Source organism: Pristiophorus japonicus, chromosome 6, assembly GCF_044704955.1.
Source record: "Pristiophorus japonicus isolate sPriJap1 chromosome 6, sPriJap1.hap1, whole genome shotgun sequence".
NCBI classification, from domain to species: Eukaryota; Metazoa; Chordata; class Chondrichthyes; family Pristiophoridae; genus Pristiophorus; species Pristiophorus japonicus.
The window spans coordinates 9,522,025-9,535,887 of record NC_091982.1 but is presented as its reverse complement, the minus strand read 5'-3'; the positions used below and the strand labels follow the sequence as shown (position 1 = coordinate 9,535,887).

General features: G+C 45.1%; 1 protein-coding gene across 5 annotated transcripts in view; it reads right to left on the bottom strand.

Annotated features, from left to right (window-relative positions):
* Positions 1-13,863, bottom strand: part of ogt.1 (O-linked N-acetylglucosamine (GlcNAc) transferase, tandem duplicate 1) — a 98,703-nt gene that overhangs the window by 29,813 nt on the left and 55,027 nt on the right. For all 5 annotated transcript variants that reach the window (XM_070882602.1, XM_070882597.1, XM_070882598.1 and 2 more), the window contains exons 12-14: positions 12,236-12,415; positions 10,455-10,613; positions 1,800-1,889 (exon numbers count right to left, since the gene is read on the bottom strand). In XM_070882602.1, coding sequence (XP_070738703.1) covers positions 1,800-1,889; positions 10,455-10,613; positions 12,236-12,415 — 429 coding nt within the window. The remainder of the gene's footprint in view (positions 1-1,799; positions 1,890-10,454; positions 10,614-12,235; positions 12,416-13,863) is intronic.

The window sequence follows — 13,863 nt, the reverse complement described above, 5'->3', positions numbered from 1 at the left end:
CTTAGTGCAGCACAACCAAAACGATTTTTACTGGGGAACCCAATAAATCCAAATATTAGCAATGTAAGTACTACATTGACTACTGTACTTCTTGATCTCAAGACAGATGAGTGTTACCAAATTTCTCTAGACGTGAAGTTAATTCCAATGTGAAAAAGGGTGAAGGACAAACAAGTTGGACTGTATGTGCTTTGGTGATGTTTTGAGTTACAAAGGATTCAGCCTGCCCCTTCCTGTGCTAAAGATTAAATATTGGACAACATTTATATGCATATTTAACATAGCAAAACATCCCAAAGCACTTAACAAAAGTGAAATCAATAAAAAATATTTGACATTGAGCCACAGGAGGAGATATCAGGACCGATAAAGACAAAAAAAACTTGCATTCATATTGTGCTTTTCACGATCACCGGATGTCCCAAAACACTTTACAGCAAATGAAATACTTTTTGAAGTGTAGTCATTGTTGGAATTTAGGAAACGCAGCAGCCAAATTGTGCACAGCAAGCTACCACAAACAACAATGTGATAATGACCAGATATTCTGTTTTTTTCAGTGATGATGATTCAGGGATAATTCCCCTGCTCTTCTTTGAAATAGAGCCATGGGATCTTTTACATTCACCTTAGAGAGCAGATGGGGCCTCGGCAATGTTTCCTTTAGTTTATTTGGGTGAGCGGCCCATTAAAATTTCCATGTATGTACAGTCGACATTCAAAAGCCAATGACCGGCCTGCACAGGACCTCCAGAGTGCAGCATGGCCACACAGCTTAACGGGAACATTCGGCCTCGGTTTAATGCTTGGTCAAAGAGGTTGGTTTTAAGGAGCATCTTAAGGAGGAGAGAGGTAGGGAGGTGCAAAGGTTTAGGGAGGGAAATCCAAAGTTTAGGCCCAAGGCACCTAAAGCTTATACTGCCAATGGTAGAACAATAAAAATCAGGGATGCAGAAATGGCCAGAATTGGAAGAGCGCAGAGAGCTTGGAGGCTTGAGGGCTGGAGAAAGTTACAAAAATAGGGAGGAGCAAGGCCATGGAAGGATTTGAAAACAAGGATGAGTATTGTAAAATTGAGGTGTTGTTGGACCAGGAACCAGTGTGGGTCAGCAAGCACAGAAGTAATGCATGAATGAGACTAGTTAAGATACAGGTAGCAGAGTTTTGGATGTGCACAAATTTATGAAGGGAGGAAGAACGGAGGCCAGCCGAGAGAGCACTGGAATAGTCAGGTCGAGAAGTAACAAAGTCATGGATGAGGGTTTCAGCAGCAGATGAGCTGAGGCAGGGTCAGAATCGGGCGATGTTATGGAGGTGGAAATAGGCAGTCTTTGTGATGGAGTGGATGTGTGGTCGAAAGTTCATCTCGAGGACAAACACAACACCAAGGTTGCAAACGGTCTGGCTCAGCTTCAGACAGTTTCCAGAGATGGAAACGGTGGCCAGTGAATGGAGTTTGTGGCGGGGATCAGAGACATGAATTCAGTCTTCTCAATATTTAGTTGGAGGAAGCTTCTGCTCATTCAATATTGGATGTCGGACAAACAGTATTACAAATCAGAGACAGTACAGGGGTCCAGAGAGGTGGTGGAGAGACATATCCGAGTGTCGTCAGGGTACCCATGGAATTTGATGTTGTATGGAAATGGGGATGAGACTAAAACCACACAGGTCTAGATCTATGCAAGGCAAGAAGCAGCTATGTACTAAAATGGAATGTATAATTTCCTGAACAATGTCTTTGAACGTATAATCAAAGAGTTTTAAGTGCTTAAACTGCACTTTCCACTCGCTCTTACCTGGGATAGGTCCACAAAATGATTAGCTTCAGCAACCACCTTCACCCGAAAATTAGTGCCATCGTCAGAACTCAGTGCATAGCAAAAAACCTACCAGACAACAGAGACAGGAGAAACAAAAATGATTTGATACACGTTGAATGGAGAAAAAATAAATGTCATACTTACATCAAAATTCCACTAGAATAGGGGTGCCAAACTAATTTTATATGGTGGGCCTGATCAGACACCTGAAGCGGACATTTGATGTGGGGAACATTCAGGAGGTTATTTGGACACACTGGGGTAGAAATTGGTATGCGTTGCGTCCATTTTTAGGCGTTAAACGGGCACAACATATACCAATACAGAGGCTGCTGAAGAAATGGTAGGGAAAGATTTTTTTTTTTTAAACTTAAAGGAGGCAGACAAAAAACAGGAAACTATAGACCAGTTAGCCTAACATCTGTCGCTGGGAAAATGCTGGAGTCCATTATTAAGGAAGCAGTAGTGGGACATTTGGAAAAGCATGATTCAATCAAGCAGAATCAGCATGGTTTTATGAAAGGGAAATCATGTTTGACAAATTTGCTAGCGTTCTTTGAGGATGTAACGAGCAGGGTGGATTTGGGAGAACCAGTGGATGTGGTGTAGTTGGATTTCCAGAAGGCATTCGATAAGGTACCACATAAGAGGTTACTGCACAAGATAAAAGTTCACGGGGTTGGAGATAATATATTAGCATGGATAGAGGATTGGCTAACTAACAGAAAACAGAGAGTCGGAAAAAATGGGCCATTTTCCAGTTGGCAAACAGTGACTAGTGGGGTGCCGCAGGGATCGGTGTTGGGTCCTCAACTATTTACAATCTACATTAATGACTTGGATGAAGGGACCGAATGCAATGTAGCCAAGTTTGCTGATGATACAAAGATGGGTGGGAAAGCAAATTGTGAGGAGGACACAAATAATCTGCAAAGGGATATATAGACAGGCTAAGTGAGTGGGCAAAAATTTGGCAGATGGAGTAGAATGTGGGAAAGTGTGAGATTATCCACTTTGGCAGAAATAATAGAAACACAAATTATAATTTAAAGGAGAAAAACTGCAATGTGCTGCAGTACAGAGGAACCTGGGGGTCCTTGTGCATGAAACATAAATAGTATGCAGGTACAGCAAGTAATCAGGAAGGCAAATGGAATGTTGGCCTTTATTGCAAGGGGGATAGAGTATAAAAGCAGAGAAGTCCTGCTACAACTGTATAGGGTATTGGTAAGGCCACACCTGGAGTACTACATACAGTTTTGGTCATCATATTTAAGGAAGGATATCCTTGCATTGGAGGCTGTTCAGAGAAGGTTCACTGGGTTGATTCTGGAGATGAGGGTATTGTGTTCCTATCACAGAGGAGGCTGCACACAGAGAGGTTAAAGTAACAGTAACCTCAGTTTTTAATAAGACACTCCAGAGTGAGGAACAGGCCTTAGGGGCCAGCTTATATACAGTGCTCCCAAGGGATGCTGGATCCCTTGGGACTTCAGGGGATGAGCTCCCTGGTGGCGGAACATGGGATTGCATGCTTTACAGATACACACCATCACTTCCCCCCGCAAAGTCAAAGTGAAAACTATTTACAAGGTGAGGCAGTCGAGAGCATTTCTTTCCCTGGTGGACCGCCTCGGTACAAATGTAATGTCTGTTCTGGTAAGTTGGCTGTGCCCTCGCTGGGCTGGCGTGTTGTTGGCCCTGCAGGGCTGCTGGGTGAGCCTGGCCTTGCTGGGCTGTTGGGCGTGATGGGTTCGATTTCCTGGTCCGGCGTGGTGTCGTTGATCCTTTGGGTGTGTGTTGTGGGCTCAAAAAAGGTGGTGTCTGCTGTGGGTTGTTCAGGGCAGTCTGTGAACCGCAGCCTCGTTTGGTCCAGGTGCTTTCTGCAAATTTGTCCATTGTCTAGTTTGACTACAAACACCCTATTTCCTTCTTTAGCTATCACCGTGTCCGCAATCCACTTGGGACCATGTCCATAGTTTAGCACATACACAGGGTCATTCAGATCAATTTCCCGTGACACAGTGGCGCGACCATCGTTTACATTTTGTTGCTGCCACCTGCTCTCTACCTGATCATGCAGGTTGGGGTGAACCAGCGAGAGCCTGGTTTTAAGTGTCCTTTTCATAAGTGGCTCAGCCCTGTGAGCGAGTGGGGTCTCGTGCGGTAGCTGAGCAGTATTCATGACAGGCGGGTTTGGAGTGAGCCTTATGTGACTCGTTTAAGGCTCTGTTTGATGGTTTTTACTGCCCGCTCTGCCTGCCTATTGGAGGCTGGTTTAAACGGGGCCGAGGTGACATGTTTGATTCCATTGCGGGTCATGAATTCTTTAAATTCGGCACTGATGAAACATGGCCCGTTGTCACTGACCAGTATGTCAGGCAGGCCGTGGGTGGCAAACATGGCCCTCAGGCTTTCAATGGTGGCGGTGGCGGTGCTTCCTGACATTATTTCACATTCAATCCATTTTGAAAAAGCATCCACCACCACCAGGAACATTTTACCGAGAAACAGGCCCGCATAGTCGACATGGATCCTTGACCATGGTCTGGAGGACCAGGACCACAAACTTAGTGGTGCCTCTCTAGGCGCGTTGCTCAACTGAGCACATTCACTGCATTGCCGTACACAGGACTCTAAGTCAGAGTTGATACCGGGCCACCAGACATGGGATCTGGCTATCGCTTTCATCATTACTATACCCGGGTGTGTGCTGTGGAGATCCGAGATGAATGTCTCCCTGCACTTTTTGGGTAGCACTACGCGGTTACCCCACAACAGGCAGTCTGCCTGAATCGCCGTCCTTTCGCCGCTGGAACGGCTTGATTGGCTTTTGCATTTCAACGGGGATGCTGGCCCAGCTCCCATGCAGTACATAGTTTTTTTACTAGGGACAGCAGAGGATCTTGGCTGGTCCAAGTCCTAATCTGGCGGGCCATGACAGGTGATTTATCATTTTCAAACGCTTCCATGACCATCAACAAGTCTGCGGGCTGTGCCACCATCAACAAGTTTGAGGCTGCGCCATTTCCACCCACGTGGTGGGCAATGGTAGCCGACTGAGAGCATCCGCACAGTTCTCGGTGCCTGACCTGTGGCGGATGGTATAGTTATACGCTGATAGTGCGAGTGCCCACCTTTGTATGTGGGCTGAGGCATTAGTATTTATCCCCTTGTTTTCAGCGAACAAGGATGTGAGGGGCTTGTGATCGGTTTCCAGCTCAAATTTGAGGCCAAACAGGCACTGATGCATTTTCTTTACCCAGAACACACAAGCTAATGCCTCTTTCTCAATCATGCTGTAGGCCCTCTCGGCCTTAGACAAGCTCCTGGAAGCATAGGTGACAGACAGGTTGCAACTTCCCTGCAACGTTAGCTTGTTGTAATACACACCCGACTCCGTACGACGACACGTCACATGTTAGCACAAGTCTTTTACACAATACAAGCAGCTTTTTGGAGCATAAAATGTTTCTGGCTTTCTCAAAAGCAATTACTTGTTTTTTCCCCCCATACCCAGTTCTCACTTTTGCGCAATAACACATGTAGGGGCTCTGAAAGGGTGCTCAACCCCGGGAGGAAGTTACCAAAATAGTTGAGGAGTCCCAGGTACAACCGCAGCTCTGTGATGTTCTATGGCCTGGGTGCATTCCTGATAACCTGTGTCTTGGCGTCTGTGCCGAATGCCGTCCGCCGCGATCTTTCTCCCCAAAAACTCCATTTCTGTTGCCATGAAGACGCATTTCGACCTCTTCAGCCGCAGCCCTACGCGATCCAGTGGCTGGAGGACCTCCTCCAGGTTTTGTAGGTGCTCGGCGGTGTCCCGACCCGTGATCAATATGTCGTCCTGAAAGACCACCGTGCGTGGTACCGACTTGAGTAGGCTCTCCATGTTTCTCTGGAAGATCGCTGCAGCCGACCGAATTCCAAACGGGCATCTGTTGTAGATGAACAGTCCCTTGTGCGTGTTGATGCAGGTGAGGCCCTTCGAAGACTCCTCCAGCTCCAGCATCATGTAGGCCCGAAGTCAGGTCGAGCTTGGTGAACGTCTTGCCTCCTGCCAGCGTCGCAAATAGGTTGTATGCCTTAGGTAGCGGGTATTGGTCCTGTCGCGAGAAACGATTAATAGTTACTTTATAATCGCCGCAAATCCTGACCGTGCCATCACTTTTGAGTACTGGAACAATCGGGCTGGCCCACTCGCTGAATTCCACTGGGGAGATGATGCCCTCGCGTTGCAGCCTGTCCAGCTCGATTTCCACTCTCTTCCTCATCATGTAAGGTACCGCTCGCGCCTTGTGGTGAATGGGTCGTGCCTCTGGGACCAAGTGGATCCACACCTTTGCCCCAGAAAAGCTTCCAATGCCTGGCTCAAAAAGGGAAGGAAATTTGTTGAGAACCTGGGTACATGAGGCCTCATCGACATGTGATAGCGTTTGGATGTCATCCTAGTTCCAGCGGATTTTGCCCAGCCAGCTCCTTCCAAGCAGTGTGGGGCAATCGCCTGGGACAATCCAGAGTGCCAGTTCGTGCACCGTGCCCTCGTAGGTGACTTTGACCATGGCGCTGCCCAGGACAGTGATAAGCTCTTTGGTGTACTTTCTCAGTTTCGTGTGGATGGGGTTCAGGGCTGGTCTGAATGTCTTGTTGCACCACAATCTCTCAAACATCTTTTTACTCATGATGGATTGGCTAGCGTCAGTGTCCAGTTCCATGGCTACGGGCAAGCCATTCAATTTTATGTTTAGCATCATAGGTGGACATTGCGTCGAAAATGTGTACACCCAGTGTACTTCAGCATCTGCCTCCTCTCTCGGAGGCTCGAAATTGCTTTGATCCACCATGGACCGATCTTCCTCTGCCAAGTGGTGGTTAGCAGGTTTTGCAGAGGTTGCAGCTCGTTGGAGGTGCCCCACTCTTCCACAGCTCTTGCAAACATACCCTTTGAAGCGGCATGAATAGGTTGAATGGAAGCCTCCAAAACACCAACAAGGTGTGAATTGCCTTGCATTCATCCTTTGTTGGGGACTCAGTCATCTGGGTCACCTGAGGCCTGCTGGCAGTTGTAGACTCGTCGGTTTTGTTCTGTACATTTCTGCTCGCAAACACAGTTCCAATTAATTTATGAACATTGCTTGCTGTGTGCTGAACACTTGTGTGCTGAGAGATTTGTTTGATACTATCACTGGTGGACATAAACACCTGTAATCACAATGGCCTTACTGAGGGTCAGTGTCTCTACAGTCAAAACGTTTTGTAGGATGGTCTCATGGCCAATGCCCAGTACAAAAATGTCTCTGAGCATTTGCTCCAGGTAGCCATCGAACTCACACTGTCCTGCAAGTCGCCTTAGCTCGGCGACATAGCTCGCCACTTCCTGACCTTCAGATCGTTGGCACGTGTAGAACCGATACCTCGCCATCGGCACGCTCTCCCTCGGGCTAAGATGCTCCTGAACCAGTGTACACAGCTCCTCATACGAATTATCTGTGGGTTTCACCGGAGCCAGAAGATTCTTCATGAGGCTGTAGGTCGGTGCCCCGCAGACTGTGAGGAGGACCGCTCTCCTTTTTGTAGCGCTTCCTTCTCCGTCCAGCTCGTTGGCTACAAAGTACTGGTCTAGCCGTTCGACATCGGCTTCCCAGTCCTCGCCCTCAGAACTTCTGCAGATTGCCCACAGTTTGCTGCATCTTTGCGTTAGATTCGTATTCTCGTCGCCAGTTATTGTGTTCCTAACACAGATGAGGCTGCACACAGGGAGGTTAAAGTAACAGTGACCTCAGTCTTTAAAAATACATTTCAGAGTGAGGAACAGGCCTTAGGGGCCGGCTTATATACAGTATTCCCAAGGGATGCTGGTATCCCTTGGGACTTCAGGGGATGAGCTCCCTGGTGGCGGAACATGGGAGTGCACAACAGAGGGGGTTGACTTATGAATATAGGTTGAGTAGGTTGGGCCTATACACATTTGAGTTCAGAAGAATGAGGTGTGATCTTATTGAAATTTGTAAGATACTGAGGGGTTCGACAAGGTGCATGCAGAGAGGATATTTCCACTCACGGGGAAACTAAAACTCGGGTACAGTCTCAGAATAAGGGGCCGACCATTTAAAACTGAGATGAGGAGGAATTTCTTCTGAGGTTGTAAGTATATGGAATTCTCTATCCCAGAGAGCTGTGGCGGTGGGGTTATTGAATATATTTAAGGCGGAGATACACAGATTTTTGAGCGATAAGGGAGGAAAAGGTTATGGGGAGTGGGCAGGGAAGTGGAGCTGAGTCTATGATCAAATCAGCCATGATCTTATTGAATGGCAGAGCAGGCTTGAGGGGCCAAATAGCCTACTCCTGCTGTTATTTCTTATGTTCCCCTTCTGTGGAGCCAGTAGGAGCAGAACATTTCCTCCCAACTCCACAGCATTGGTTCCTGAACTGCTGCTTGTTCGTACAGGTTGAGCCTCCTTTATCCGGAGTTCTGGATAAGGGATTTTTCCGGACGAGGGGTGGTCACGTTAAATTGGATTGTACAAGTACTGAGCAAGGGGATATCAGGGCTGGCTGGCTTGGGGCTGGGAGTGCGGCAGAGAGATCATGGGATGGGGGAAATCAGGGGATTGCAAGGTGAGGCCAGTGACTACGGGAGTCGGCAGCGAGGAAGGACTTCAATTTGTTCATGTCGGAGTTCTGCGCATGCGCCACCCGGTGGCCGGGAATGGTTCTGGACGAGGGATGGTTCTGGACGACGGAGTTCTGGATAAGGAAGGTTCAACCTGTACTCAGCCCGCGTTCATTTTCCTCCACCCCACGGAAGTATTTACTGGCAATATAGAATGCCTATATTTGAACCCAAGCGTCGGACAAGTTGCCCAGTAGCTTACCACTATAATTAGAACGAGACCAGAGGCCCAAGTTTGAATGCGTTTCGTGCGCCGGCTTCGGGCACTCATGGATTTCAACCGCCATTATTTCTGCAGGTTTTAAAATGAGTTCTTCAAACGCTCAGAAAATGGTTTTGATGACACAGCTATTTCATGGGCAATCACATCTTTACAGAAGCATCACAGTGCTGCTATTTAAATGATGGTGCTAATTTAGAACATTTATCTTCACGCAACATTCCTGTGTATTTCTCATATTTCTTTCCATGATTTGCTTCATAGTGTCTTCAAATGTTATATTCTTTTACCATAGCTACCTGTTGCTTACAACTGAAGCACATGGGCTTTCCATTCATGGCCACAAAGAAATACAAAATTAAATTCCTAATTCATATGAATGCTGTGTAATTTACATAATGGGCAGAATATGTTCTGGGTTGCAAACTGTAGTTTAAGAGGGGAGTACAATAGTTGCCGTGAAGACTCGTAGCAGAGTTTTTAAAAAAAATTACTTTTCAAAACGTCAAGATTTTAGTGTGTAATAAAGGTACAGAAGCGGTTAGTAATTGTTCTGAAGTGAATCGGTAGCATAGATTTGGCTGAGGTCAAATAATTTATTTTTAAATTAAAACAATGAACTGTTAGATTTAGAATGGCTAGTGAAGAACAATGGAAATAAAAGCATATCAATGGATTTAGGCATCGACATGTCTACTGCTCCAAGATTTCTGGATTTATATCATTATAATCCAAGCCACCAAGACAGTCTCCCCATCCAATCCCATCTTTCAGTCGTTCCCCTTTGTCAGACCCTACACCACTGTCATGAAATCATAATAATTGGGTAGTTGTAAGCAAATTACTGTCTCCTATCCTGGTAGTCCCAAGAGATGATATTAGAGTTGTTAACTAATCATAGCAATTAAGCTCTATTCCTCCACAACAGACCCAGAAATGACAAGTAAAATCCCAGTGGTGGAGAACTTTGGGAACCGTAAGTCCAGTCACTTTTTCTTTCCCCCAAGAATGCTACACTTACCATACGTCATGACTCAAATTACTCATTTATTGTATTTCAAAAGAATATTTTCTGAAAGAAATCAATCTAATTTGCATTTCAATGAATCAATACTAAATGCTTCCACCGTTTCCTGAGGGAGTCTGTTCCACAGATTCCCTCTCATTCTATGGTACAGTACATGCAATGCATGAATTTATACTACCCAAAAGATTAGAATTGATACACTAATTGTGAATTTTTCAGGGATCGAATGGAACCATTTTTACGCATGAAATGAATTGACAACTACCCTCTAGTGCAATAGGCATGGTACATTAAAAGACCAGGCATCGTGGAATCCTAAAAGATAATACAATAGCTAAAAAGATCACCAACTTCCCCATTATTCACAAGAATTTAAACTTCCCTCTTAATCATGTTGCATATTAAACAAACTTCTACATTTGTAGAGGACAAACCATCTACACACAAGTCTCCAAATTAAGCAAACTCGATGAATAGACATTAGCGCTTCTGGATGGAAGTCCAATTAAATCATAATCTCGCACACAGTCCTGCTGCACTTGATAATTGGATTCCATACAATTGCAACAACTGTGTAACAGAGTACAAAACAGATTTAAGATGCAGAAGACAAAAAAAAAAGTAAAATCCCACAAAATCAGTGCTTATTTGAAAAGATTCTAATTGCAGAATTTAACCAGTGACAAAAACTTTCTAATTCCTAGTTACCTCAAATTTTTCAGAATTGTGCATCCCAGGGATTGACTGCATCAGATGAGAAGTGGGGTGGTTCCCAAAATCTGAGCTCACAAAACCAATTTTCAGACGTCCATTACTAGCTTTCAAGTCTTTTGGATGTTCATATGGTGGCTTGTGAAGCACATTAATCTGCAAAGAAAAACCGTGGCTATTATAAACACAAAGGTCATCTTGTAGCATTACCAGCTATACAGTGTGGGAATGGGGGGGGGGGGGGGGGGTGCAGGGAGGGAGGGAAGCAATTCGCGTCCCATAAGCAATGTCACTTGAGGCCTAAATGCAGCTCCTGCAAAGCTTTGTTTAGTGACTACCAGTGAACCTATAAGAGATACAGAACATACTGGATGCCATCAGCTCCAATAGGCAGCCTTTCTTTCATTCTGATCCAACTAACCAATACATTTAAAACTGCTAAAGACTTGCATTTATACGGCGCCTTTCACGACCACTGGATGTCTCAAAGAACTTTACAGCCAATGAAGTACATTTGGAGTGTAGTCACTGTTGTATTGTGTGAAACCCGGCAGCCAATTTGTGTACAGAAAAGTCCCAACAAGCAGCAATGTGATAATGACCAGATAATCTACGGTGAAATAATTAACATTAGCATGAATATGCCACTAACTCTTCTGGGGGTGGGAGGGGAAGGGAAAGAGAAAAGAAAAGTTCCTAAAACAATAAACCAATTCAGTCTCAAAAGGATAGCACCACCATTGGGCCTGCAGAATTTTTTGAAACTGTAAGGTAGTAATTTAAAGAAAATGTCATTTCCTGATTTTGTGTTCTCTTCATACACCAGTTCTCAAAACTGCAACCTACTGCCCAGTTCTAAGAACTGGTTTCTAACACTCCTGTAAAGCTTTCTCCAAAAGGGAAAAGGAATTTATTGCAATCATAGATTGGAATGAATTTAGCACAATAAGAAATGATAGACGGAAAGCTCGTACTATAACGAACATTGTGTCAAATACTTGTCTTTCAGGTGAGTTTAAAAAAATAGGAAATATTGCCCCGACAAAGATTGAAAAATTAGCTAAATCAGTACCCGATTCAGTAAAAGGATTCCTTTTAAAAAGAACAAAATTATACAGTACAATGTATTTAATTTTAAAGGAAGTTACGACTGTCATGAGTTCGCTTTTATTAAGTCTCTGGATATCCAAAAGCTCTCCAAAAGTTAAATAATTACTTTAGTCAAGTCTTGTATGTAACTGCAACAGCAAATTTATGTAGAGGAAGGTGCATAATCAGCACTGAGATTGACCGTCAATCTGTTTGGATGGTGCTGTTTGAGAAATTACTGTGAGGACACAGATAGAATGCACCTCTTCGAGAAAGAACATGGATCTTTTACAACAGGCACTGGTTTGACATCACAGCCAAAAGACAACACTTCTTACAAAGCTGCACAGACTAATTTCTACACTGAAATGTCAGGATAGATTTAAGCACTCAAGTCTAGGATTGGTGCTTGAGGCAACAACCTACTGAAGCATACTGACACTTTTGTGAGCAAGAGAAGATAGACAAAGACAGAGAGAGACACACAAAATGAGCCAAAACACCAGAGAGACCAGGTGTGGTGAAACCATATCCTCGCTACCAGATAACACTTTCAGGAGATGTGTAAACCATTTTGTGATGTTGGGGTAGTCTGGAAAAACTTACGTAATGTATGAGATAGAAGATAAGATACATGCAAGATTAATTATATGCAAAATTATATTACACAATATATAATTATATGCTACCTTGTCAAGACAGAGATTTCCATGTCGCTCAGCAATGGCTTTACGGAAGGCATGGGACAGTGGGTACAGCATGCTGTGGTGTGGATGCACAGATGGCAGTCGATTTTTCTCCAGTTGGTCAGCTACAATACTGACCAGTTTCTTCATCCGCTCGTCATAATCTGTCCAATCACATACAATCTAGAGGGCAAAAGAATGTTGAAGTCAACTGTTAAAGTTGATATACAAGTGTATATTTAAATTTTACTAAAATCTTTGTTATTTTATTTGTTCCTGGGATGCGGGCATCTTTGGCAAGGCCAGCATTAATTGCCCATCCCCAATTGCCCTCGAGTGTGGTGGTGAGCCATCTTGTTGAACCACTGCAGTCCTTGTGAAGGTACTCCCATAGTGCTGATAGGGAGGGAGTTTCAGGATTTTGATCCAGCGATGATGAAGGAATGGCGATATACTTCAAAGTCAAGCTTGCATGTAACTTGGAGGGGAACTTACAGGTGATGGTGTTCCCATGCGCCTGCTGCCCTTGTCCTTGTAGGTGGTAAAGGTCGTTGGTTTGGGAGGTGCCGAAGAAGCCGTGGCAAGCTGCCGCAGTGCATCTTGTAGATGGTACACTGCAGCCACGGTCCGCCGGTGGTGGAGGGAGTGAATGTTGAAGGTGCTGGTTGGGGTGCCATTCAAGCGGGCTGCTTTGTCCTGGATGGGGTCGAGCTGGAGTGTTGTTGGAGCTGCACTCAGACAAGTGGAGAGTATTCGATCACACTCCTAACTCGTGCCTTGTAGATGATGGAAAGGCTTGAGGTGTCAGGAGGCAAGACACTCGCCACACAATACCCAGTGTCTGACTTGCATCCTGTAGCCACAGCATTTATGTGGCTGGTCCAGTTAAGATTCTGGTCAACGGTGACCCCCAGGATGTTTATGGTTGGGGATTTGGCGATGGTAATGCCGTTGAATGTCAAAGAGCAGTGATTAGAGACACTCTTGTTGCAGATAGTCATTGACTGGTACTTGTGTGGCACGAATGTTTCTTGCCACTTATCAGCCCATGTCTGAATGTCGTCCAGGTCTTGCTGCATGCAGGCATGGACTGGTTCATTATCTGGAGAGTTACGAATGGAACTGAACACTGCAATCATCAGCAAATATCCCACTTCAGACCTAATGACAGAGGGAAGGTCACTGATGAAGAAGCTGAAGATATTTGGGCCTAGGATACTGCCCTGAGAAACTCCTACAGTGATGTCCTAACAGCAGAGATGATTGACCTCCAACAACTATAACCATCTTTCTTTGTGCTAGGTATGACTCCAGCCAGTGGAGAGTTCCTCCTCTCTTCCTCCCCTCCCACCCCCGATTCCTATTGACTTTAATTTTACGAGGGCTCCTTGATGCCACAGTCAGGTCAAATGCTGCCTTGATGTCAAATACAATCACTCTCACCTCACCTCTGGAATTTCCAAGTGTGGACCAAGACTGTAATGAGGTCCGGAGCCGAGTGGTCCTGGTGGAACCCAAACTGAGCAGGTTTATTGGTGAGTTAAGTGCCACTTGATAGCACTGTTGACCACACCTTCCATCACTTTGCTGATGATTGACAGTAGACAGATGGGGCGGTAATTGGCTGGATT